Source organism: Equus przewalskii, chromosome 12, assembly GCF_037783145.1.
Source record: "Equus przewalskii isolate Varuska chromosome 12, EquPr2, whole genome shotgun sequence".
NCBI lineage: Eukaryota > Metazoa > Chordata > Mammalia > Perissodactyla > Equidae > Equus > Equus przewalskii.
In genome coordinates, this window is record NC_091842.1 from 25,997,325 (window position 1) to 26,020,086 (window position 22,762).

At 44.4% G+C, this 22,762-nt stretch overlaps 2 protein-coding genes across 4 annotated transcripts in view; one reads left to right on the top strand and one right to left on the bottom strand.

Annotated features, from left to right (window-relative positions):
* Nucleotides 1-5,592: 5,592 nt before the first annotated feature.
* CRYM (crystallin mu) lies at nucleotides 5,593-22,278 on the bottom strand. The gene is made up of 8 exons (XM_008532258.2): nucleotides 22,067-22,278; nucleotides 21,447-21,600; nucleotides 19,553-19,615; nucleotides 14,432-14,533; nucleotides 12,297-12,480; nucleotides 8,846-8,967; nucleotides 8,074-8,158; nucleotides 5,593-5,940 (listed from the first exon to the last, which is right to left on the bottom strand). Exons 1-8 carry the CDS (start codon nucleotides 22,234-22,236, stop codon nucleotides 5,876-5,878), a joined length of 945 nt encoding a protein of 314 aa, XP_008530480.1. The 5' UTR covers nucleotides 22,237-22,278; the 3' UTR covers nucleotides 5,593-5,875.
* LOC103568054 (phospholipid-transporting ATPase ABCA3-like) overlaps nucleotides 22,061-22,762 on the top strand; it is a 205,007-nt gene continuing 204,305 nt past the window's right edge. For 2 of the 3 annotated variants that reach the window (XM_070568435.1, XM_070568438.1), the window contains exon 1: nucleotides 22,240-22,395. The gene's annotated coding sequence lies outside the window, so the exon portion shown is untranslated. Of the gene's footprint in view, nucleotides 22,396-22,762 lie in introns of all 3 variants that reach the window. The other variant, XM_070568434.1, reaches the window with a different exon arrangement.

Below are 22,762 nucleotides of genomic sequence, written 5' to 3' on the forward strand. Positions count from 1 at the left end.
AAAAAGGGAAAAAAATTGAGGTTCTTTGTAGGGAAAATTTGATTGTAAAAGTAAATTTTATATTTTCATGCCCATTACGTACGTATCTTTTATTTGCATATCAACCCCTTTCATACATTCCTGCAAGTCTGAATACATGTAGGTTCTACAGTATAAACTGGCAACATTGCTGCTGACATTTTTTGAATGGCAATCCCAAATTCAAATTGAAACCCTACTGGATAGCTAAGCTTCATTGGATTTTTTATAGCCAGACTTACATCAAGTAGAATTTACTATCAATTACATGTATAATATAGAAACAGATATTTGTCTTCAGTACGCTTCCTGATTCACATCTGTTTGGGTTACTTCAAGAGGCACTGTGGAGGACATAAGGTTAAGGAGGATGCAGATGCTCAAATCTGATGAACAGTTGGCTCATTCTTCCTCCATGGATAGATTCAGAAAGGTTGTCAGTCATGGAATAAATATGTTGCACTAGGGGATAATTATGTTTACAAATATTACATTTTGTTGGTTGAAATACACTGAAGTCGTACTTGCTTTCAAAAATGCTCACAAAAGCATTGCCACATAGAAAGCACTCAAAAAAAGTTTGTAGTGTCTGAGATGGCCTGTATTAGTACTTCATTATTTTAGATGCCAGGTTCCTCTCTCCACGTATTTCCCAGAACCTACCTGATGAGACACTCTATAGGAGAAGAATAAGCCACCAGGGGAGTGCTGTTGTTAACAAAAAGGATGTTCTCCAGTAGGGCTTTGTACATCATTGTCAGAGGTAAAAGTAATATAGAAAGCCTGGTGATGTATTCTACCAAATGAGAGGCAGCATGAGGTGGTACAAAGAATTTCGAGCTGGAAACCAGCATTGCTACTTGGAGGATAGAATACAGCGTTATGGAAATGGAAAGATGTTCTTTGGGAGAATAAGAAAAGTCAGGCCAGCAGAAATATTACCGGAACTCAGCATTATAGGATTTAGTTCTGCTTCCTAAGAGTTGAGCATTTCTAGTTGGAATTTTCTATGCTGCCCTTCTGGAGGGGGCAGTTGGCTTAGGCAATGTGGGAAGAGGAAGGTATGTTTGCCCAGAAGAAGCGGAAGCTTTCACTTTGACCAACCCCTTGGCCTTCACGTCAGTGCTGTGATGAGATAAAGGGGTATGAATTTGAAGGATACATGGCTTGTAAAACCTCACATAAAAATTCCATCAAATTACTGGATTAAAAAGAAGGGAACAGGGGCTGACCCCACAGCCTAGTGAGTAAGTTCAGCGCAATCCCCTTTGGTGGACTGGCTTTGCAGGTTTGGCTCCTGGGCATGGACCTAGACCACTTGTCAACCATGCTGTGGTGGTGACCCATATATAAAATAGAGGAAGATGGGCACAGATGTTAGCTGAGGGCTAACTGCTAATCTTCCTCAAGCGAAACAAAGAGGAATATTGGCAACAGATGTTAGTTCAGGGCTAATATTCCTCAGCAAAAAAAAAAAAAAAAAAAGAAAGAAAAGAAGGGAACAAACATAATCCTTTTATGTAATTACAAATAACATAAACTTTTGTGAGGCCAGAATGGGTTGTCAGAAGTGAAGTTGTATTTTTTCCAACAGGTGCATTTTATTTTTAAGGTATCCCAGCTTGTAGATTCCATATGCTCATCTACCATCCCCTGAATGTCTCCTGTTGTTCCATTTAAAGGATAAATACTTTGTCTACGATTATCGCAAAGATTGGCTCTAAATGTGTGAGCAAAACAGTCAGAATTCACTTGGATCTTATATATCAGGGAGCAGAGGTGGCTAATTAAAGGGTTCTTGCTCCTGGGAACTCTCCTATACTGACTTCCCTAGCAGAGAAGCCAGGTCCTGCCCTACTACAAAGTAAGCTCCCTGAGGACAAGGAGTGTTCTCTGTCCTGTATTTACTGATACATCGCTCGCACCAAGTGCTTGTCTGTCACACAGCAGGTGTTCCATAAATATTGTTGAATAAGTAGATGCTATGCCTGGGCTGGAGGCAAGATGCAGATTACTCTGGTCTGTTGATTCCTAGACATTTCACTGACTTCAGTGTTTTGCACAGCATCCAACGGTGGGGTTTGGTAATATGACATCAAAAGGAGTAACTTGGAAAGGCAAAAACCTTCTCCTGCTTGCCCAAACCACTCTTGATCCATTTCCTGACCCAAGTATGACATAGTGGAGAGTGTCACCAGTCAGGTTGGAGAAATGAGCCTGAACACGCAACTCCCACCTCTTTTGGCGAGATTGTCGTTGGGGGTCTTACTGGGTACCTTTATGCTCTTCTTGTGGGCTCTTGGCCTCTTATGATTTGTTTACAGAATCAACAAGTGAGGGTTCTCCCAACTTTTCGTCATGGAGGATATAGCCTCTCCATCATGAAGCATTATGTTGTAACATAGTTTTACACCATGCTATAAAAGGTTATATATGTTCTAAGAATTCTAGATCTTTCAAACTAAACCAAACAAAAGAAGCCTAAGAGAAGAAGCTACAGCAATATAAAAGTCTTTTCTGGAGACAAAGACCAGAGTATGAGCCAGGATGAGTTTAAAGATTCACTGAACTCAGACCTCCATCCTTTAAACTAGATGCTTAGAACAGCTCAATCCAATGCTGTCTGACTCCCCCATCCCCTTCACTTTTTTTCCCCCTTTGTAATCTAACATAAAAGTCAACAAGAAAGAAAGAACATTTCACTGAAGGGAGGAGTTTAAGTTATGGCATGGTAAATGCATACTGTGCTTATATTTCAGGTCATCATGTTATACAGGTCAGTTATATGCTCGTAATTCCTAAATCTGAGTCACCAGCCCAGACCATTGTTGTGAGCTGCAAATCTATAAGCCCAAGTGCTTATCTGAATCTCCCCTCAAATGTCTCACACGTTTCTCAAACTCAGTGTGTCCAAACCTGAACTCATTTTCTCCCAAGTCATTGGTTCTTAACTGGGATGATTTTGCTCTTTAGCTCCCAGGAGACATCTGGCAATGTCTGGAGACATTTTTGATCTTATATGATTTGATGCTACTGATATCTATCGGGTAGAAACAATGGATACTAAACATCCTACGATGTATAGGACACCCCCCTACAACAAAGAATTATCTGAATCCAAATGTCCATAGTGCAGAGATCGAGAAACCCAGCTCTAAATCTACTCTTTCTCTTTTTATGAATGGCGAGTTTAACCTAACAAACCTCTGATCTCATCTCTGACCATTCCTCTCTCTGTCCCCTAATTACAGCCACATCAGATTTCTTGTAGATCCTGAATATAGCATGCCTCTCATAAGACTGTGTCTTTGCATGCCATCATCCCTCTTCCTGGAAAACCCTTCCTCCATGTAGCCAATCCTATTGAGAGATTTATCCTCTCTGCGCCCACAGTCTAGGTTGGGTACTCTTCCTAGCTGTGTAGGCCATCTTCTGTTTAACCCTCCAGAACCTGTCTCTGCTATTTTCTACCCTCCTCTGTGTCTCACTGGTTGACCTCCATGGACTGCATCAAAGGGCTCCCTTGCCCTTGGGCTTCTGGTTGGGTTTGGCCAATGAGAGGTACCATCAGGAGACTAGAGGAGGAAAGACAGAGTGAGACACTTATTCCACCTGTTTCTTTCTTGCAGGGCAGTGGCTGCCTTCCTTCATCTAAGCCCATAGCACTTTTTGGCAACCTTCTGCTACAGCTCCAGTGCTTGCTGGGTTCCCTCACTGCTCCTGCAAGCTCAGCAGTGGTAGCAACTTCTTACTGTTGCTAGCCCTGGGCTGCTTCACGATCCTCTTCTTCTTTTAACTCTGCCCTCTCCTTTTTAAACAGTCTCTTCATTAAGTTCTCTTCAATCACCCCTTTTGAGTATGGCATCTATTTCCTGCTGGGCCCCTGTACTGTGTGTTCCTGTAACACCAAAGCATGGTCCTGTAATTATCTTTTGACACATCTGTCTTCCCAGACTGTTCTCTTTGTTGGGGGAGGACTGTTTTCTGTTGTATCTCAGCGGCCTAGCACAGAGAGACTGTAGGGACTGTTATGGAAAGAACAAAAGAAGAAATCTATGAGTGAATTAAGGCACTTTTAATAATCTCATCCTCACACACCCTTCTCTACACATCCCTTAGGGTTGTGACCATTAAGTTCCCCGGAGAGACTCCACAGTCACTTGACGTGTGTAGAAGCAGATCATGGGTATTTTACTCCAGTGCCAAGTCCCCTGTCCGACAGCCTGACAAACACAATAAACTTTTGGCTAAGCTACCTGGAGCATGAAGATGACCTGCCAGGAAGAGTTTGGGTAGGAAAACAAAGCAGTAGAACATGATTTTCTTTGCTGCTGACTTATCTGGTAATCAGCCCCGGGGTGGGGGTGGATTTGGACGGGCTCTTTGGCAGGACAAGGGCAACACAACTCTGCTAGTGACTCAAGGGTCCTGGGGGAAGCATCTGTGCACCTCAGTTTCTCCATGTGTACGCTGAGGAGGTTGGACTAGATGACCTCTAGTGGTCCTTTCAACACTGATGCTGTAGTGGACAGCTGTAGATTTGCCTATCCAATATCCAGTCCTCCATCTTTTTTATAAAGAGACCCTTTCCATTCTGTCAGCTCATGTGGTCAGATAGGCTGATTGCTCTCCTGACTTCAAGGGGGGCGTCAGATCCCCCTGGATGCTGTGATGGTTCAGGGATAGGCACATGGCCCTGGCCTGTGCCCGAGTATCCCATCTCTTTTAGCCACAATGTTAGGCACAGAAATGGGCACATGACTCAGATGGTCCAGTGAGTCTCAGTTCCAGATCTTTCAACTCTTAAGGAAAAGACTCTCTATTTCTGTCAGGGTTGCTGAAGAGGACAATCTATGATTCAGGAGCTACTGGCAAACGTTCTGCTACTACCAGAGGAGAGCTTGCTTGATCACGGAGCCAACACTGAAGAAAACAGAGCTGAGAGATGGAGTGAGCCAGACTGGGTCCTGATGATACCTGAAGCCCCTGGATACAGTTGTAGCTGAAACCAGTTACCTGTGTACTTCTTAATTGTAAGAGCCAATAAATTCCATTCTTCATTCATTCATTCATTCACTTAGCTTGAGGTAGTTGGAGTTGTGGTCTCTACCACTTGTGATCAAAGGAGTTCTGACCAATATAGAAACTGCATTGTTCCCTGAAATTTTAATTATAAGCCAGAAACCAAAGGCTATATATTGTATGACTCCATTAATATGAAAAGTCCAGAAGAAGTAAATCCATAAAGATAGAAAGTAGATTAGTGGTTGCCAGGGGCTGGGAAGAAAGGACGATGGGGAGTGACTGCTAACGGGAATCCTGTTTCTTCTTGGGGTGATGAAAATGTTCTGGAATTAGACAGTGGTGATGGTTGCACAATTCTGTGAATATACTAAAAACCAATGAATTGTACACTTTAAACTGGTGAATTTTATGGTATGTAAATTGTATGTCAATTTAGAAAATAGAAAAAAATTTAATTATAGTCATTGGAGCTTCCCCAGGGAGTGAGTGGAAGCACCTGATCCCCTCACTTTCCTTGCCATGAGGGATAGAACTTACTGAAGCAAGAACTGCAGAATTGGCAAATGCTTTATTTCAAGGAATTACAAAAGTAGTGAAATACACGGGGGAAAGAGAGCTAGCATAGTCTGGTGTTACAGAAGAATGGCTACCTAGTTTTGCTTTCCAACTACAAACACAAGTGGGGATCTCATTATTTAAGGTAAGACATGATAAGCACAAAACTATAGCTCACTGGGCACTGGGCTTCCTCATTTGATCTGGAACTTATGAGACACTTGGTGGCAACATCCCTTGAGCTGTAGCATCCACTTCAATGCAAAGTTCCTTCATTTTATTTACCAGATGACCAGGAATCGTACACTAGCTTGGCCGCAACCAAGTCTTCCACTGCCATTCCTGAAAGGGACGGAAATGTGGTTCACTTTTTGTCAGAACAACTTCTCCTGAAACAGCCCAGGCCCCTTGACTGGCAGGTTCCTGATACATTGTCCTGCTAATGTTCATCAGGGTAACATGGACTGGTATCCAGAGGTAAGCTCCGGCTTGGAGGGTCTGTAAGGGGCAGGGTGAGGCAGGGAATTTGACACTAAGCAAGAGATGCCCATCAAACAAATTTTAAGCATCCCTCAAAGTTTAGTTCAGGGTTCAGAAAACTTTCTGTCAAGGGCCAGATGATAAACATTTTAGGCTTTGCAGGCCATATGGTCTCTGTGGCAATTACTCAGCTCTGCCATTGTAGTCCAGAAGCAGCCATAGACATTAGGTAAACAAACGAGATTGGCTGTGTCCAATAAAACTTTCTTTATGGACACTGAAGTTTGAATTTCATAGAATTTTCATGTGTCACAAAATAGTATTTTTTTGTTTTTGTCCAGTCGTGAAAATGTAAAAACCATTCCTAGCTCATGGGCTGGACAAAAACAGGTGGTGAGGGGCTGGCCCAGTGGCGTAGTGGTGTTAGGTTTGTGTGCTTTGCTTTGGCAGCTCAGGGTTCATGGATTCAGATCCTAGGCGCAGACCTACACACCACTCATCAAGCCATACTGTGGTGGTGTCCCACATACAAAATAGAGGAAGATTGGCACAGATATTAGCTCAGTGACAATTTTCCTCAAGCAAAAAGAGGAAGATTAGCAACAGATGTTAGGTCAGGGCCAATCTTCCTCACCAAACAAAAAAAACAAAAAACAGGTGGTGGGCTGGGTTTGGCCCACAAGCTGTAGTTTGCTGACCCCCAGTCTAGTCCAAACCCTGCATCCTTTAGCGATCCGTCTTTGTCTTGTAGTTTTGGTTACACACTTTAACCTCTAACGGGTACATGTTCTTAAAGGGAGGGGGCTGGTTTTTACTGATTTTTGTAGTTACTGCTCCACCCAGTTACAGAGCCTGATATGTAATAGGTGCTTAATATGCACCTGCTAGATGAAAGGATATGCCAATAAACCAATTCCCAAAAGTGAGAAAACAAAAACAGCTCAAAACGATAGAGTAGGTTTCTGCAGTGTTCTGTCTCCTGCAGGGGGTTGGCTGACCTCTGACCTGCTAAAACTCTGAAACTTTCAGACATAACTGGATGTCTGAACCAGGCTCTGGGTAAAGTTTATCCTGCCTTTGCCTGTCTTCCTATGCATGAGAGATTTTAAAAATGTTTAACAGCCTGCAAGTCATGAATACTGAGTGATCAGCATGGGTGGAGCATTCCTAATGCTCTGCTAAGCTTTAAAGCTTTGGGTGCTTCACCATAGGAAATACGGAAGATCTTGAGAGAGGACACTCTTGAGGGGCTCTGTTTACTCACCGCTTTGGGAGTATTTCCATATTTTAGGTGTATCAGCTGAATATCAGCTCTGTTACCATGTACGTCTGCGTCCTTAAATCTGGTGAAGTGTGAGAGCTGGGCTGAGGGGCACACCTGTCACTAGGAGCCCATCCTTTGTTGGGCTTCTGCCTATACCAATTCATGTGGTAACGCGGCTCCCTATGGACGCCCTCCTCCAAACAGCAAACAGGAGGGTAGGGAAGGAGGGAAAAGAGGTCTCAGGCTGTACTTCCTGTCTGGGTCTCTCTCACGTTGGGTTTCCCTGCCATTTCCCTTAAGCTCCCTGTCTTTTAACATCTTTATCCCCCACCTCTGAAGGATATCTTCTTCTGAGTTTCATTTAGATCTAAGTGTAAATGATTTACTGCTGACACTCGCTATGTACAAATCGTTTTACATGCATATCTCACCTAATTCTTACAGAAATTCGAGGTAACAGGTGGAAAAGAAACCGTGGCTCAGAGAGGTGAGGTCGCTTGCCCAAAAATGCATGCTCAGAGAGTGGCAGAGAAGGGGATCCACTCCAGGACTTCCTAGTTCCAGAGTTCATGGGCTTAACCATTATGCTAAGACATGTAAATAATTGACCCAAATGATAGATTTCACAATGATTCAGCTAAGCAGCCTGGTGACTCATTCCTCTTCCCGCCAATGGGTAAACCTACTTGAGCTCTGGTTAGATTTGTGCCCTTGAGAGCAATGGCCCTTACCCAAAGACTTGAACACCGTGGTCTCCTCACAGTGGGCTTGCTTCACTCCCTTCACTACTTCTCCCAGCTCAGCAAAGATCTCGGCCTGTGAAATGAACACACAGCGACCCAGGCCATGGAGCTAATGTCTGCTCCAGCTGGGTCCTGAAGCCAGGGCAGGGAAGGCATCCCTGAACTGCATAAGGGATAAACTTGATAAAAAGACTGTTTGTACACTAGGTGATGTCAGGGAGGATGCTAACCCTTTAAATCCTTTTTGGGTAGCATCTGCTTTTATGATACCATGAATGCAGAGATACAGATTTGCAGACAGGGGAATGTCCTGCCAGGACACTGTCTTGGTGAGGAAACAGGCATGATCTTATCTGAACACTCATTTTGGCAGTCCCCTTCTTGCTTCTATGCCCTGATTACAAAAGAAAAAGGCCAGAAAGTGGCCAACCATAGTCCTATTTTGTTGGCCACGTTTGGAAGGTTTCCAGGCTGCAACAGGCTCCTATGTGCCAACCCTACTGCTTTATAGGGCAGCCAAGTCCAATAGAATCCATCAAGCTTCTCTCTCCAGGCAAAGGAAAATACATGTTACTACCATAATGGCCACTTTATTCTGAAAGAGGATTAGAAAGGATTGAGAGATGTTTAGGAGCTGTCATCTCACAAAGAGGTGGGGCAGACTGAGATCTGGAGTAGGCCTAACGGAAGGGGAAGTTAATGAAACCCTGGGATCCAGATGAGGCCAGCAGGCAACAGCCCACCAGGAGAAGAGGCTCACCCCTGACAAGAGAACATCTCCAGACTCTTTCAGGGCAGCCTCCTGCGAATCCACATACAGCACAGCTTGTTTCATGAGCCCGTCATCCAGCTCTCTCCAGTCAGGTCTGCTCGCTCCGATGGCTGAGAGACAGCAAAACAGACCCTGAGCTCAGAAATAGTTGCAAGGGATACTAAATGTGCCAAAGAATGGAAGAAGGGTAGGGAAAAGGAGGTGACAGACAGCACGTCAGAACATTCGGATTTGGAATGCTTCATTTCCCCAGGCCAACCCCTTCCCAATCAGCAAGACTGAATACCCACTAATAAGAATAATACCTACCACTTTTCCCTTTCCATTTCATATCTCATCTCATTCCTAAAAGATTTGGGGCAACTTAGCATTCATTTACTGGGTGCCTACTCTCTGTGGGATGTTTCACACGTACTATTTATAGTCTTCACAAGTACATTTCATGTCCGGTTCCCATTGAAGAGATACACAAACTGAGGCTGAAAGAAATGAAGGTGCTTGCCAAGGTTATGTGTCTAATAAGTGCATCCAGGTCTGGGAGAGTGCCACGCCTCTCGTGCCTCCTCCACTTATCAGGAGCAGTGCCTTCCTTACAAAAACCCTGAAACAGAGATAGCCCTTGCAGCTCATTCATACCCCACACGCCTTTGCCTTCTGTCTGTCTGTCTGCATTCCTCACTCCCAACCACTTCTCTCTTAACTCACGACAAAACAGCACACTGTCAGAGTCACAGAGAAAATCCAATAAAAAAAAATTGGCTCCATCCTGACACTGAGCTTTCACATCCTCTGCAGAGTCCAGAACCGTAACAGTGAATCCAAAGAATCATGCTTTCTGGCACCGGCACATAGGATAATGCAGAGGCTGCAGCCAAATGCCTGCAGGGTCAGACAGGTAATGAAAACGAGCAAAACTGGTCAGAGGGACTGGATTGGAAATGGTGAAGACCGAGGTACACAGAAGAAAGCGGGCCCTTCTAAAGGAGACATTGTTCGCTCCAGCTAATTGTTGCCACGTGATAATGCAGGGCCACTGTTAGATATTCCCTTTTTTTTTTTTAAAGAGGAGCAGGAAATCTATTTGCATATGTTATTTCTTGTGTGAAGAACACTATGGTTCAAACAAAACATATCTGCTGGCTGGATCTAGCCCACAGCCAGTGGTCTTTGGAAGCTGCTATAAAGCCTGATACCAATATAAGGCAGCATTTATATGCCTTCTCACGCTGCTGTCCAGTTTTCTCTACTTTTTCCCTCGCCTGCTGTTCTCCTTCACTCTAATTCTCAAAGACAGTGGTGTAAAAATGTCCATCTTGAAGGTTGTTTGGGGAGTTCTACAGAACAAAAGCACTAACTAATGAAGCTCGTAAATAAATCATAAGCTGGTGGGAAAAACCCTAGCTTCTCAAGCCACCTCTTCTCATTGCACTTGTTCCCCCAGTTCTTCTGAGCAGGGCGAGTTCTCAAAGGGTTGTGTGAGGCCACTCGGGGAGATGGAGGTGGGCCAGGCAGCGAAGGGAGGGGCCCGACTCAGACTGGGCTCTGGCTTGCTTCAATGGGGCTGGAATGGGTGAGGGTCAGACACTGGCTGGTGGGGGCTGCAGGCAGGAGGAGGGAAATGCAGGGGAGGCTGGAATTGGGCCTGTCTCTTAGTCAACCTGTAAAGTAAGCAAAATCTGTCATTGGCGTTTCCCAGTCAACCACACTTGTAATATACTTTTCTTAAGTATATTTGACGCCTCCGTGAACAGATAAACCAATTTGTCTTTAGGGTAGGGAAATATAAGAGACGCCCTGACTCAAAATCAAGTCAGGCCTTCCTGGAGAGAGATTCAAAGCATGAGAGGGATCCAACATGATGGAGATTCTCTGTTATTCACTTGGAAGATGGAGCGTCCATAGGACAAGGAATGTGGGCAGCCTCTAGGAGCTAAGAGTGGCCACAAGGAAATGGACACCTTTGTCCTACAACGTAAGGAACCTGCCACAACCACGTGAGCCTGGAAGAGAACTCTAGAAGAGACTGCAGCCCAGATGACATCTTGATTTCATCCCTGTGTGAGCAGTGGGCCCGTTTAACCCATGCACAGACTCCTTGAACCAGAAACTGTGAGATGATAAATATGTGCTCTTTTAAGCTGAAAAAACAAATCAGCCTTGCTGATGATTTAGCTGTTGTCTTATTTAACCAAGAACTGGTTTCTCTTCATTTCCCAAGTCCTTCCTGAAATGGTCCTACTGTCCATAAAGCTAGCTCCGACCAATCTCTTACCTACCAACTAAACCATACCTCTTACCCACCCCATGGACCCACATCATAACACCAGTCCCACACAGGCGGAGACCTTCAATTTACTTTGGCCCATTCTTCAAACATGCCATTTTTCGTTCTCTTCACAGAACTTATCTTTAGTCGGAACTATCTAGTTCGTGTATTTGTAAGCACCAGGAAAGCAGTGACCTTGAGTGCTGGTTTACTGTGGCACCCTCAGTATCTAGAACAGTGCCTGGCACATGGCAGAGATTCAGTACACATTTGTAAATGGATGCACCATCATGGTACTCAGCTCTTGCCTGCCCATCTGCCAACGTGTGCAGAGATCTTAGCTTTTGAGTTCACACCAGGTGCTTGTCACTAAAACATGGGGCACTGATAACACCTTTAAATCCTCTAGTCTTCGCCTGCTAGCTCACCAGAATCCAGTCTTCTTACTGAAAGATAATATGGAGTATTATTCAAGAGCTTGGGCTCTGAGGGTAGATTGTCTAGTTCAAATCCCAGTTCTGCCACTAAGAACCTCAGGCTTTAGGCAAATTACTTAATCTCTCCTTGCCTTTGTTTACCACCTGTAAAATGGGGGTCATGATAATAATAGCACCTACCTCACAAGGTTGTTGTAAGGATTAAATGATCTAATATAAATAAAAAATTTAGTACAGCATCTGTAATAGTAAGGATTCAATATAAACCAGCTCTTGCTATAACCCCCAGGGCCATTTGAGGATCTTCAGAGGGCCGGGGAACTCTTTTTGTTTAGAGTCCCATCCATCCCATCACACATATTAAAAAGCATCCACATGTCACATTCAATGTCTTTTGCGTTGCAATTAAAAAAGAATTTTTTTGTAATTCTAAATGTTAAGAATAAATGAGTCATTTGACTTTTGTAATTTAAACTTCATTACATTTAAGAACTGAGCTGTGACCGATCATTTGCCATAATGTTACATTATACAGAATTTATTAGTTTCAAGTTTGTGATTTTTGTTTCATATTTTGGAGTGAATATTGTTTTTCAAGGCTCACATGTTTCTGAGGCCCTTAAAAAGCTCAGCAGTTTGCATGTGTAAAACAGCTCTGCAGGTGTGGCCCCTTGGTCCAGCTGAGGGATGAATCTGGCCTTCACCTCCCTATGGCTCATGGAGCCACTCTGCTTACCATTGATGTGAGCCCCTGGCTTCACCCATTCACCAAATAAAATGGGCTCTGTCGCCATGGTGACTGTGATGATCACATCTGCACCTGTCACAGCTTCCTGGACCGATGAACACACCTGGACCTCTCCTTGCACTGTGTCCGCAAACTTCTCCGCATTTTCCTTGGTGCGGTTCCATATCCTCACCTTCATTGGGGGTAACAAGAGGGACATTGGTGCCATGATTGTTTGGCTGTTTATGTTACCTCAAGCCCAGGGGAGTCAAGGGAAAGTTGACTTACTCTGGGGTAAGGGCTGTGGTTATTTAAATCATTCCCTAGGGAGAATAAGCATTTGATCAAGGGTAAAGCATTAATCTGGGCAGACACCTGGTCAGATATTTGAAAATGACCTTTCTCTATCCCTTTCCCCTTATAAAGAAGCGGGGAAGGTTTCCAGTTCTAGCCTGGGACACACAGCTTCAGCAGCTTAATATACATATAGTGCTAATATATATATAGAGAGAGAGGGAGAGAAAGAAAGTGTATATATATATATTGTATAGCTTCATGATTAGCAGAGCAAGTTCTGGAGCTAGGTAGGCTTTGAATCAATCCTTGTTCTGTCATTTACTGCTCCTGGAGTTACTTAACCTCATTTAGCCTAAGTTTTCATGGCTGTAAAATGCGAATGAGTTATGGGCAAAGTCAGCATCAAACTCATACTTTAATTTGAGACTCTGTAAAGGAGTCATAGCAGGTGTGGGATTCCCAACAAGGATTACCTATGGCAGTGCTGTGCACAGAATAACTTCCTCTCTGAAGAGTGTGTAGGGAAGTAAAGACTGGAAGGGGCTGAGGAGTGGATGGTGCGGCAGATGAAAAGGCAGAGTAGTAGCTACGGTTAGAATCCTGGAAGGTGCTGCGGGGAGAGGAGGGGTCACTGGCATCACCAGGAGGTGGGGACTTGCCAGCTTACTTAACACATTTTGACATCTAGGGTGGGGGTTGTCAGCTTTCAAGTGAAATTAAGGCCTAAACAATTTTTCATAAGGAAATATAATAAATATGGAAGTAAGTGTTATGTCTAAGTTCATCAATCAAGGTGAAAAATAATACAATATGCCCCCTCATAAGTGAATGGTTAACCATACCACCCTTGTTGACAGAAAACTATGCAAAAACTATACAAAAAGCAGGTAATCTGGAAAAGAGATGGTGTTAGAATATTCAATGAAAAGACAGGATACACAACTGTGTATATCTAACATGATTAAAACTATGTTATAAAAAGCTGATGAGAGAAGATGAGAAAATGTTAACTGCTTGTTTTTGAAAACAGATAAAAGGGAATTTTTCTCTTGTTTTCTTCCTTTTAGTCTACATTTCCCAAAGCAGAGGTGTTATTTTTATCATAAAAAAATACTTTAAATCTGTCCCACTCCTTTCACACATGTACAAAAGAATGAAATAAAAGGTAGCATCAAATGTTTCCAGACGGAAGTGTGAGCCACAATTGGCAAAAGGTGGACCAATATCTAGGCTGCAGAAGGGGACCTGTGGCGTTCTGTCCTCTAGGTCTCGCACCCAGTTCCTGGATCCATAACCCTGAATACTTAAAGACTTCCAGATTCTCCTAAGAGAAGCACAGAGAGGGGTCCAAAGGACAACTGAACGTATATACAGTCATTCACTGCATAACAATGTTTCAGTCAATGACGGACTACATATACGATGGGGGTCCCATAAGATTAGTACCATATAGCCTAGTTGTGTAATAGGCTATACCATCTAGGTTTGTGTAAGTGCATTATGATGTTCGCACAATGATGAAATGGCCTAACGACACATTTCTCAGAACATACTCCATGGTTAAGTGATGTATGACTGTAACGGATACAATATAATCCTTTAACTAACCTAGTAGGCTCCCTGCATCCTAGGTAAACCCTGTGAGCTGGGAAACTGGAAAGAGGTGATTTAGGCCTCCCCATCCCCCTCTTCACCTTCTATGGGACTTCTGGGCAAGTCATTAAAAGAATGGTCGAGATAGGACTCTACCTAACTCTTTCAGCATGACCCACGCTGCAGTGAAGGAGCACAGACAAAGGTCATGGCCACTCTGTCCTTCTATCTCCCACAACCTTCCCTTGACTTACCTCCTTAAAGGAGAACTGCTCTGTGAAGACCTCATAATGGCTGTAGGCCTGGACCCCAGCCCCAAGGATGCATAACACTTGACTGTTGGGTGGTTTCAAAAACTATTTGAGATAAATGAGATGGAAAAGGTCAAGGAAGACACTGGCAGCCAGGTAAAAAACAAATAATAGTTTGACTATTGAGTGACTTCTGTCCTATATTCAGCTCCCTCAAGAACTCTCAGGCAACATTTGTCCTATCCCCCCAACCCCCATCCCCTGGTAACCAGCATTTTATTCTCTGTTTTTCAGAGTTTGGCTTTTTTAGATCAAGCCCTAGAGATCTAATGCACAATATAGCGAATACAGACAACGATACTGTATTATAATATCGAACTAGCTAAGAGACTAGAACTTAATTATCCCAATCACTAAAGTTATAATTACTGCTACAATGGCAATCATATTACAATACATAAATGTACTAAATAAACATGTTGTACCCCTTAAGTTTACACAACGTTATATGACAAATATACTAAAAACAGCAACAACAAAACTCTCGGGCAGTCATGGGGATTCATTTTGTGTTTCTGCTTGCCCTCCACAGAGTCGAGAGGGAAGGAAGGAGCCTTCACTGAGTAACTAATGTATGCCAATGCTTTACCTGCATGATCTCATTGAGTCCATACAATGACCCTATGAGCTAGATATTCCTATTGTTCTCCTCCTATTACAGATGAATAAACTGACGTCCAGACAGGTTAAGTAGCTTGCTCAGGGTCCTACAACTACTAAATGGCACAGCAGGGCTCTAAAACCACATCTTTTATTCTCCAAAGCCCACATTCTCTCTCCTGTGCTACCCCATCTCAGAGACATGATAAGCAACACCCACTTCTCAGAGCCCTGAGCCCTTGGATGCCTGAGCATCCTTGGATGCAGGGTTCTCAGCTATATTTGCTGAGCCGAGTTCTCAGCTATATTTGCTGAGCCCACTCTCTGTTGATTCTTTCTCACCCTCTGTCTTCCTTTAAAGAGGAATGTAGAGCTGGCGTTTTTGGCACCTGCTAAGCGAGTATGTGTTTGGGAGTGCGGTTCTATGATCAACTCATATCACTTGTCATCCTTCTAGTAAAGTCTTTTTGACATCCCTAATAGAATTCACCACTTAATAGCACTTATTTATTTAGAGATTTATTTTCTTGTACTGGTCTGTAGGCCCCATGAGGACCGAGACAGTCTTGTTTGCACAGAATTGGCACATATCTACTATTACCTATAAGAAACAGAGCAGGGTTTCTCGACTCAGCACTACTGACATTTGGGCTGGATAATTCTTTGTCGGCAGGTGGTGGGAGGTGGGGAGTGGCGGGTGAGTGGATGGTGGGTGGTCCTGTGCATTATAGGATGTTAAGCAGCATCCCTGGCCTCTATCCATTAGCACCCCCAACACCTGCAGCTGTGATAACCAAAAAGGACTCCAACCATTGCTAAAGGTCCCTGGGGCAGGTGGTAAAATTGTCCTTGGTTGAGAACTGGGATAGAAGAAGGACATCTCTTGGCCCTCAAACCATCTGTATTAAATAAGACTCTCTTCTACCTTTTCTCTATTTCATTTAGTAAAATTTGAGCTCCTTGCATCTGTTCTTTCTTACAATGCTAATTATTGAAATTCTGGAGTGTAACCTTAAAAGTAAAAGTCTTCTTAATTATTAATTCCCAGCAAAAAGGAGTCTCAGAAATATTAGCAGATGTTCATCTCTCCTATTGCTGCAGAAGGAGAGATACCATCTTGCACCATAAAATACACTTCAAAGAAGCTAATTGGAAAAGGTTTCAAGATGACAATATCCACGAAACTAGCAATCTTACGCTTTTGTCCAATAAGGAGAATTAGGTGATTTTTCCTTAACTAAACCAATATTTTTCTGTTCTTAGCTAATATGAATCTATTCTTGGGCCTCAGAAATTGTTTCAGTGTCCTGTAAATAACCTTCAACCTCTGAAACTAAACCTCTAATTCCGATTGGTTGTCTTACTTGATAATTTGCTGCCCTGGTAATAATTTTAAAATTGACATCTCTTTTCCTAAATAGTATAACATTTATACGATTTATTCAATCATAACAGGATTACTGGCATTTCATTCTTTTCCCAAAAACATGAAGATAATTAAAAACATGTACATGAACCTGCTAGGTTTCTCACTGAAACAAAGAGTTTGAAAGTGTATTTGCATTCACCGAGGTCTTGCATGGTCTGGCCCTCCCATCTCTCCAGCTACCTCTCATGTTGTCCTGTACTTCCTGTCCTCCAGCCACACTGGCCTCCTTGCAGTTGCCCAAGCACATGTGTCTCTGTCAACCACAGGGCCTTTACACAGGTTTTTCTTCTGCCTGGAATACTTTCCCCTCTACACCTCACAAGTAATTCCTATTATCCTTCAAATCTCAGCTCAGATATCCTTTACATAGGAAAAATCTTCCCAAATTCCACAGACTAGATCAAGACCCTCCAGTTTACACTCTCATAGCACTTCACCCCTTTCATTCAATGTATCTGTCAGAGCTGTAGTTTCACATTTATTGGTATGATCTTTGGAATAATATCTGTCTCCTCAAATGGACTCTGAGCCCCATGATGGCAGGCACTGTGTCTGGTTTTGCTCATGATTCTATGCCCCATGCTGTGCACAGGGCCTGGCACCTAGTGGGCACTCAAATATCTGTTAAATAAATGCATGTCTGATACATATTGTCACCTTGAGAAAGCATGTCAGAGTCCCCAACTAAGGTTATGTGTAACCCAAATGCAAAGAAGTTATAGTGTCTGTCAGACCTGAAGACGTCCCATACTTCTCATCCTCCTGCCCGAAGCCCTAAGGGAAAGAGAAGTGATGGAGAAGAAGTCATTCTACTCTCACAGGGCAAAAAGTAAAATAGACGCTTCGTGCCTTGTAGAAATAACCCATCTGAGCCCCTGGGAACAAAGCTGTTTCAGCCTAAACGCTGAAGCTTCAACCCAATCACTCTCAGCTCTCCTGGGAGTGCAGATTTTTCTCAGTGCAACAAAGCCCAGGGTAACTGAGGGCTGGGTCTGGAACAGTTTGCTCCCCAAACCTAGTTGATCCTCAGACTCAACCAGAGACTATTAAAACGAACTAGTTTCCTGGTCCTCACCCTCAGCTGTTTTGAGTCAGTGGTTTTGGGAAGCTGAATTTTTAAAAACTCCTCCAGGTGATGCTGCTGCAGAGTTTGGGGTGGAAACTACCGATTTGAGACAAGACCCACAGCAACTTGGGTTATGTGACTTCAGGAAACCCTAGTCTCCATTTCCTTTGGAGCAAAATGAGGCCAATGATACTTGCTCTGCCTTCTTCACAGAAACCCAAAGGTAAGTCAAGAAAATGGGTTGGAAGTTAGTTTGAAAAATACCAAAGTGCTTCACAAATGGAAGGCAGTATTGTTAGAGTCACTCTGTTCCTAAGTTACCAGCAAACAATCTCAAGGAGCCCCTCGACTAATCCCATCTGAGTTGGGTCTGGATATAACTTTAAAAGAACAGGGGCTGGCCCTGTGGCCTAGTGGTTAAATTCAGTGCACTCTGCTTCAGGGGCCTGGGTTTGGTTCTTGTGTGTGGACTATACCACTTGTCACTTGTCACCACTTGTGGCAGCAACCCACATACAAAATAAAGGAAGACTGGCAACAGATGTTAGCTCAGGGCTAATCCCCCTTAACCAAAAAAAAAAGAGGAAGATTGGTGACAGATGTTAGCTCAGGGCCAATCTTCCTCAGCAAAAAAAAAAAAAAAAGAAAGAAAGAAAAGAAAAGAAAGAAAAACAAACAACTCAAACAAACAAAAAAGTAAAACAAAACCAGTTCACTGAGGTGCATACTGTAGTCCACTCCCTTCCTATACAATTACCAGATTAATCCTCTCATTCTTCCCTCCCCATCATGTGCCTGGAAGACTTTAACACACCCACAGTCTGAACACCGGGTCTTTGCTGTGCCAACCCTCCCCTAGATCCCACATTTTCTTTATACTCAGACCTCATAAACCAGCATTCCCAGACTTTGCAATTCTCCATTTAATGGGAAGGATTCCAGTCTCCAATCGTTCCCACAGACACCCAATTTTAAAGCCTCCTCTTCCTAACTCTAACCTCTAAAAATACTGTTTTTCTTGTGGGATACTCCAACACTGCTTCGGGATGTCATTGCCCCCAACACTTGCTTTACCTTCTGCCTAGAGAGCTCTGCCCCTGCCTGGTTCACTCACTCCCCTCAGTTTTTACTCAGATGTCACCTTCTCAGTGAGGTCTTTCCTAGATAATTTAAAATGTAACCCCTCCCCAGTACTCTTAAGTCAACCTTATTTTCATCCTTCTAACATACTATGTGTTTTATGTTGTTGTTGTTTTAGCAAATCCTAGCATATTATTAAACTTAAAAAGGGGTTTGTTGTTTTTGGTTAATTATGTTTTAGCAAATCATACTGTGTGTTTTAGTTTTTACTTTGTTTATTGTCTCACCTCCCCTGTGTCTGCCACTCTCTGTCTTGTTCACTGCCGTATCCCCAACATCTATAACTGTGCGCGACATAGGGTAGGATTCAGTCAATACTGGTTGAACGAATGCATGAGTCTGGCTCAGATCTGTTCAGTTCCCCCTCTGCTTCTTGTGCAGTACTGTCCCTGGCCTATGGGACAACCACACTGATCTAACAGAAGCAGTGTTGTACAAGGGCAAGAAAGCAGCCCTGGGAGTTGGAGGTCAAGTTTTAAATTCTTGCTCTATCACTTAGTAGCTGTGTGATCCTGAGCAACTCACATAACCTCTCTGAGCCACATTCCTTACATGGGGTAAATGGAGATAATCATATCTACTTTGCAAGGTTGAAGTGAAGATCAGGAACAAAGCATATGAGGTACCTGGAATCTGGTTTGCTCATTAAACGGTAGCTAACAATTTTGTGAATCACTGTGCTCACCTGACATCCCGTATTTGGCACATGGATCCAGCTATGTCCAAAGGAAACCAAAATAAGTTCCTCACTTCCTTCCACTTTCAGGCTTGAGACATCCAACCCCACCCACCGACTCACCTTGACAGCACAGCCAGGCACTGGTCTTACCTTGGTGGCAATGGCAGATACTGCAGCTGTTCTCTTTGCAGTTATGACATTCCCATCCATGACCTTGGAGGAAAGGACAGACAGTGAGCACCCCTACCCACTATTTAAGCAGAGAGAAGTAGCTCTCCAAGGGTAGTCCTACGAAGTATCATAGTATCCTACAAAGGGTGCGTCAGACCTGGATCCAATTCTTCCACTTACGAGAAATACAGCTTTGAACAAATATTTTTAATCTCTAAGCCCTGATTTCCTCACCTGTAAAAACAAAGATAATGCCAACCATTCAGAGGGGTTTGTAAGGATTAAATGCATTGACATTGAACACATCTAGCACATGGCAAGCCCTCATGAACTGCCCATTATCTTTTCTTGCCCCGAGATTCTCAAAACACTAAATTAAGGAGGAACTTGAGGAATCAGAGTAAGTCATTTGACATCTGTGCAAGGGCCCTAAAACTCTTTCTCAGTGGCTCCCAACTCCTGCCTCACATGTGGGGAGCTTTGTGAAGATACAGATGCCCAGACACAACCCTTAGATTAACTGAATCTGAATCTCTAGGGGTGGGACCCACACATCCTTGTCTTTAAAAACTACCTAGGTGATTCTGAATTATGCCTGGCTAATAACCACCATCCTTTGCACTCTCCTCCTCCATTTATATGTTATTCATCTCAGCTGACCCTCAGGAGGTAGAATGAGTATTCTCATTTTATAGATGAGGAAGTGAATCACTTAGCTACTGAGCAGACTCAGGAAGGATCTAAGGCCTGGTCATTTAGTTTCAAAGCCCGAGCTGGTCTCACTTTCTTGGGGCATCACTGTTGGTGGGTAGCATGGATGTCATCTCCCTTGGATGAGTGTAGGTTGGGAAGAGCTAGATATTCTTCCCAGAGGAGTAATGAGCAGCCAAGTTCCTCGGAGAGCCAGGAATTCAGGGGAGAAGGAAGATCTAAGGATCCAGGGGAGGTCTGGGTAGAATTAGAGATTGTCCCTGATGACGTCTCTACTGCCTGGTCTCAGAGCTAGCTTGGAGGGCACAGAGCACAGGAGTTAACAGTACAAGCTCAGACAGACCTAGAAATTGGGAGATGTGGGGTGTAGTAAGAACTCCCACAGAAGAATTGTCAGAATTGAATGAGATCAATTCCTCTTGCCTGGCACATGATGAGTACTCAGTAAGTGGCAGTTAGAAAGGCAGTAAGTAGAGTGTAGTTTTAAGAGTGTATAGGTCCTGGACTTATACCGCATAGGTCTGAAGTCCAGCCATGCCTCTTATTAGCTATGTAAACCTGGGTAAGTTGGGCATAGTTGCTCTATGACTCAGTTTCCTCATCTGCAAAATGGGGGTAATAGTATTACTTACCTCGTAGAATGGTTCTAAGATTAAGAGAGTTAATACATGTGAAGTGTTTGAACAGTCCCTGACACATAAAAAGTGCTGAATAAATATGGGCTACCGCTACTTTTTAATACTATTACTAGATATTAAAACAGATCACTGTGTACCCCTCAGAAAAGACTCTCAGGGATTAAGGAACACCCTTCTCTTCCAGGTTGCAGAGATTCACTCAGTAAATGTTTCCTTGGCTACTGGGCTTGTTCAGGCTGTATATTTGGAGTAACTGGTATAGGACAAGAACGACGAGATTAATACTTCCACAATGTCATACACTTGAAGCAGCAGTGGGCTCTGGTGGTGTTATGCGTCCTCGGGCAGTCCTAGAAACAGACACATGGTCACAGATAACCTTCACCGTCTCTACTATCCAATCGCTTACAGAGGGGTATGTGTGGCCACAATCAAAACTCCCCCAGGGGCTGAGGCAGACCTAACTTCTGAGTATAGCTCTGGGCCCAGCGACCAGGCTCCACCCCAGGCAAGGAGTTGCTCACCGCCAGAAGGGAGCCATTGCTGGGCTCAAAGAGTAGCACAGTGGCCTGATGGGAGGGGACCGTGGAGGTGGTGCTGTGGCCCTCGTAGAAGGTGACCAACTTGGTGGTCAGGGCGTCCTCTGCTGCACTGTAGGCCGGCATGACCCCCAGGAAACTATGAGGAGAGAGGGAGCAGCTTCAACCCCTTCCCAACAAAACTGGGGTGTTTATCAAGTCCCCCAGGTTCTTTCCTCTGTTTCTGCCCTTCTGGCCCTCTCCCTTCCCCCGATTCCTCTGCCCTTCTCTTAAGCAGCATGCAGAGCATATTCAAGAGTCCAGGTCTGGATGAGAAAAGCCACCCTACTTCTCTGTGTAACATCGGGTAAATCACTTCATCTCTCTGAGTCTCAGTTTTCCCTCCAGTAAAATGGTGGCATCCATACCTACCGACTGAATAAGGTAAATCTTGTAAAGCGGCCACTTGGCCCAGCGGGTAGCGCACATATTAAGTAGCAGCTGTTATTAGCAGCGCTTAGGAAAGCCCTCCCTTCCTTTCCCCCGCCCCTGCTGCTTCCCTTCGCACCCCTCTTCTTCCTCCCCTCCAGTTTCTCCACCCCCTGGCCCCGGCCTTCCTCACTCACCCACTGTGCTTGGCCACCGGCACCACGGTGCGCACCGGCTGCATGACCCCTCCATCGGGGCCGCTGGAGAAGTTGGCCAGAGCCGCCTCCAGAGGCGGGATGAGGAGGCTGGAGCTGCGGAGGTGCTCTTGCACCTCGGCCGCGCTCAGGAACGCTGGCGCCCTGCTCATCTCGCCGCCTGCCTTCTATCCTCAGCGCGGCCACAGCGATCCGCGTCCGCGGGGCTGCGCCCTATTTGAGTGCGCGCGGTGGTGCGGTGCCGCCTACTGGTCCCCGCCCAGCTCCGGGGGCGGAGCGACGCCGGTCTCGGCCCACCCCCACCTCCAGAGGTGAGCGAGCTGGGTCCCCTCCAGCCACCGGTTCCCGAGGATTGGAGTTGGGGTGGTGGGTTGGGAGTTAGTAATCTTGGGTCCACTTTCTCAATTCCTGTAATTAGCTGTAGTCACGTTCCTTGCAAGGGCTCTGGCGCCCCACCTTCCACCTCCCCATCAGCCCTGCTGTTTGCTGTCTCCGTCGTCGTGCCTGAGAAAAGAGGAGACAGGAAAGATGGGGCAAACGATGGCGGAGCTCGCTTTTTTTCTTACATTATTGCCTGCTGCTAGGAGATCTTAGACGAAAGGAGATAGTTATTTAAAAAACATTTTCCTTTCAATTCTGTCCCCATCTGGAGTCTCTTATCCCAGCCTCCCTCCCACA

What these genes read in the sequence shown, in the direction of transcription:
- CRYM (XM_008532258.2), bottom strand. Translation starts at nt 22,236, where the DNA reads ATGAGCAGGGCGCCAGCGTTCCTGAGCGCGGCCGAGGTGCAAGAGCAC. An exon ending in GCAATGGCTCCCTTCTGGCG is followed by an intron (nt 19,616 to 21,446) that starts GTGAGCAACTCC and finishes CTTTCCTCCAAG; the next exon opens with GTCATGGATGGGAATGTCAT. An exon ending in AGCAGTTCTCCTTTAAGGAG is followed by an intron (nt 12,481 to 14,431) that starts GTAAGTCAAGGG and finishes CCCCCAATGAAG; the next exon opens with GTGAGGATATGGAACCGCAC.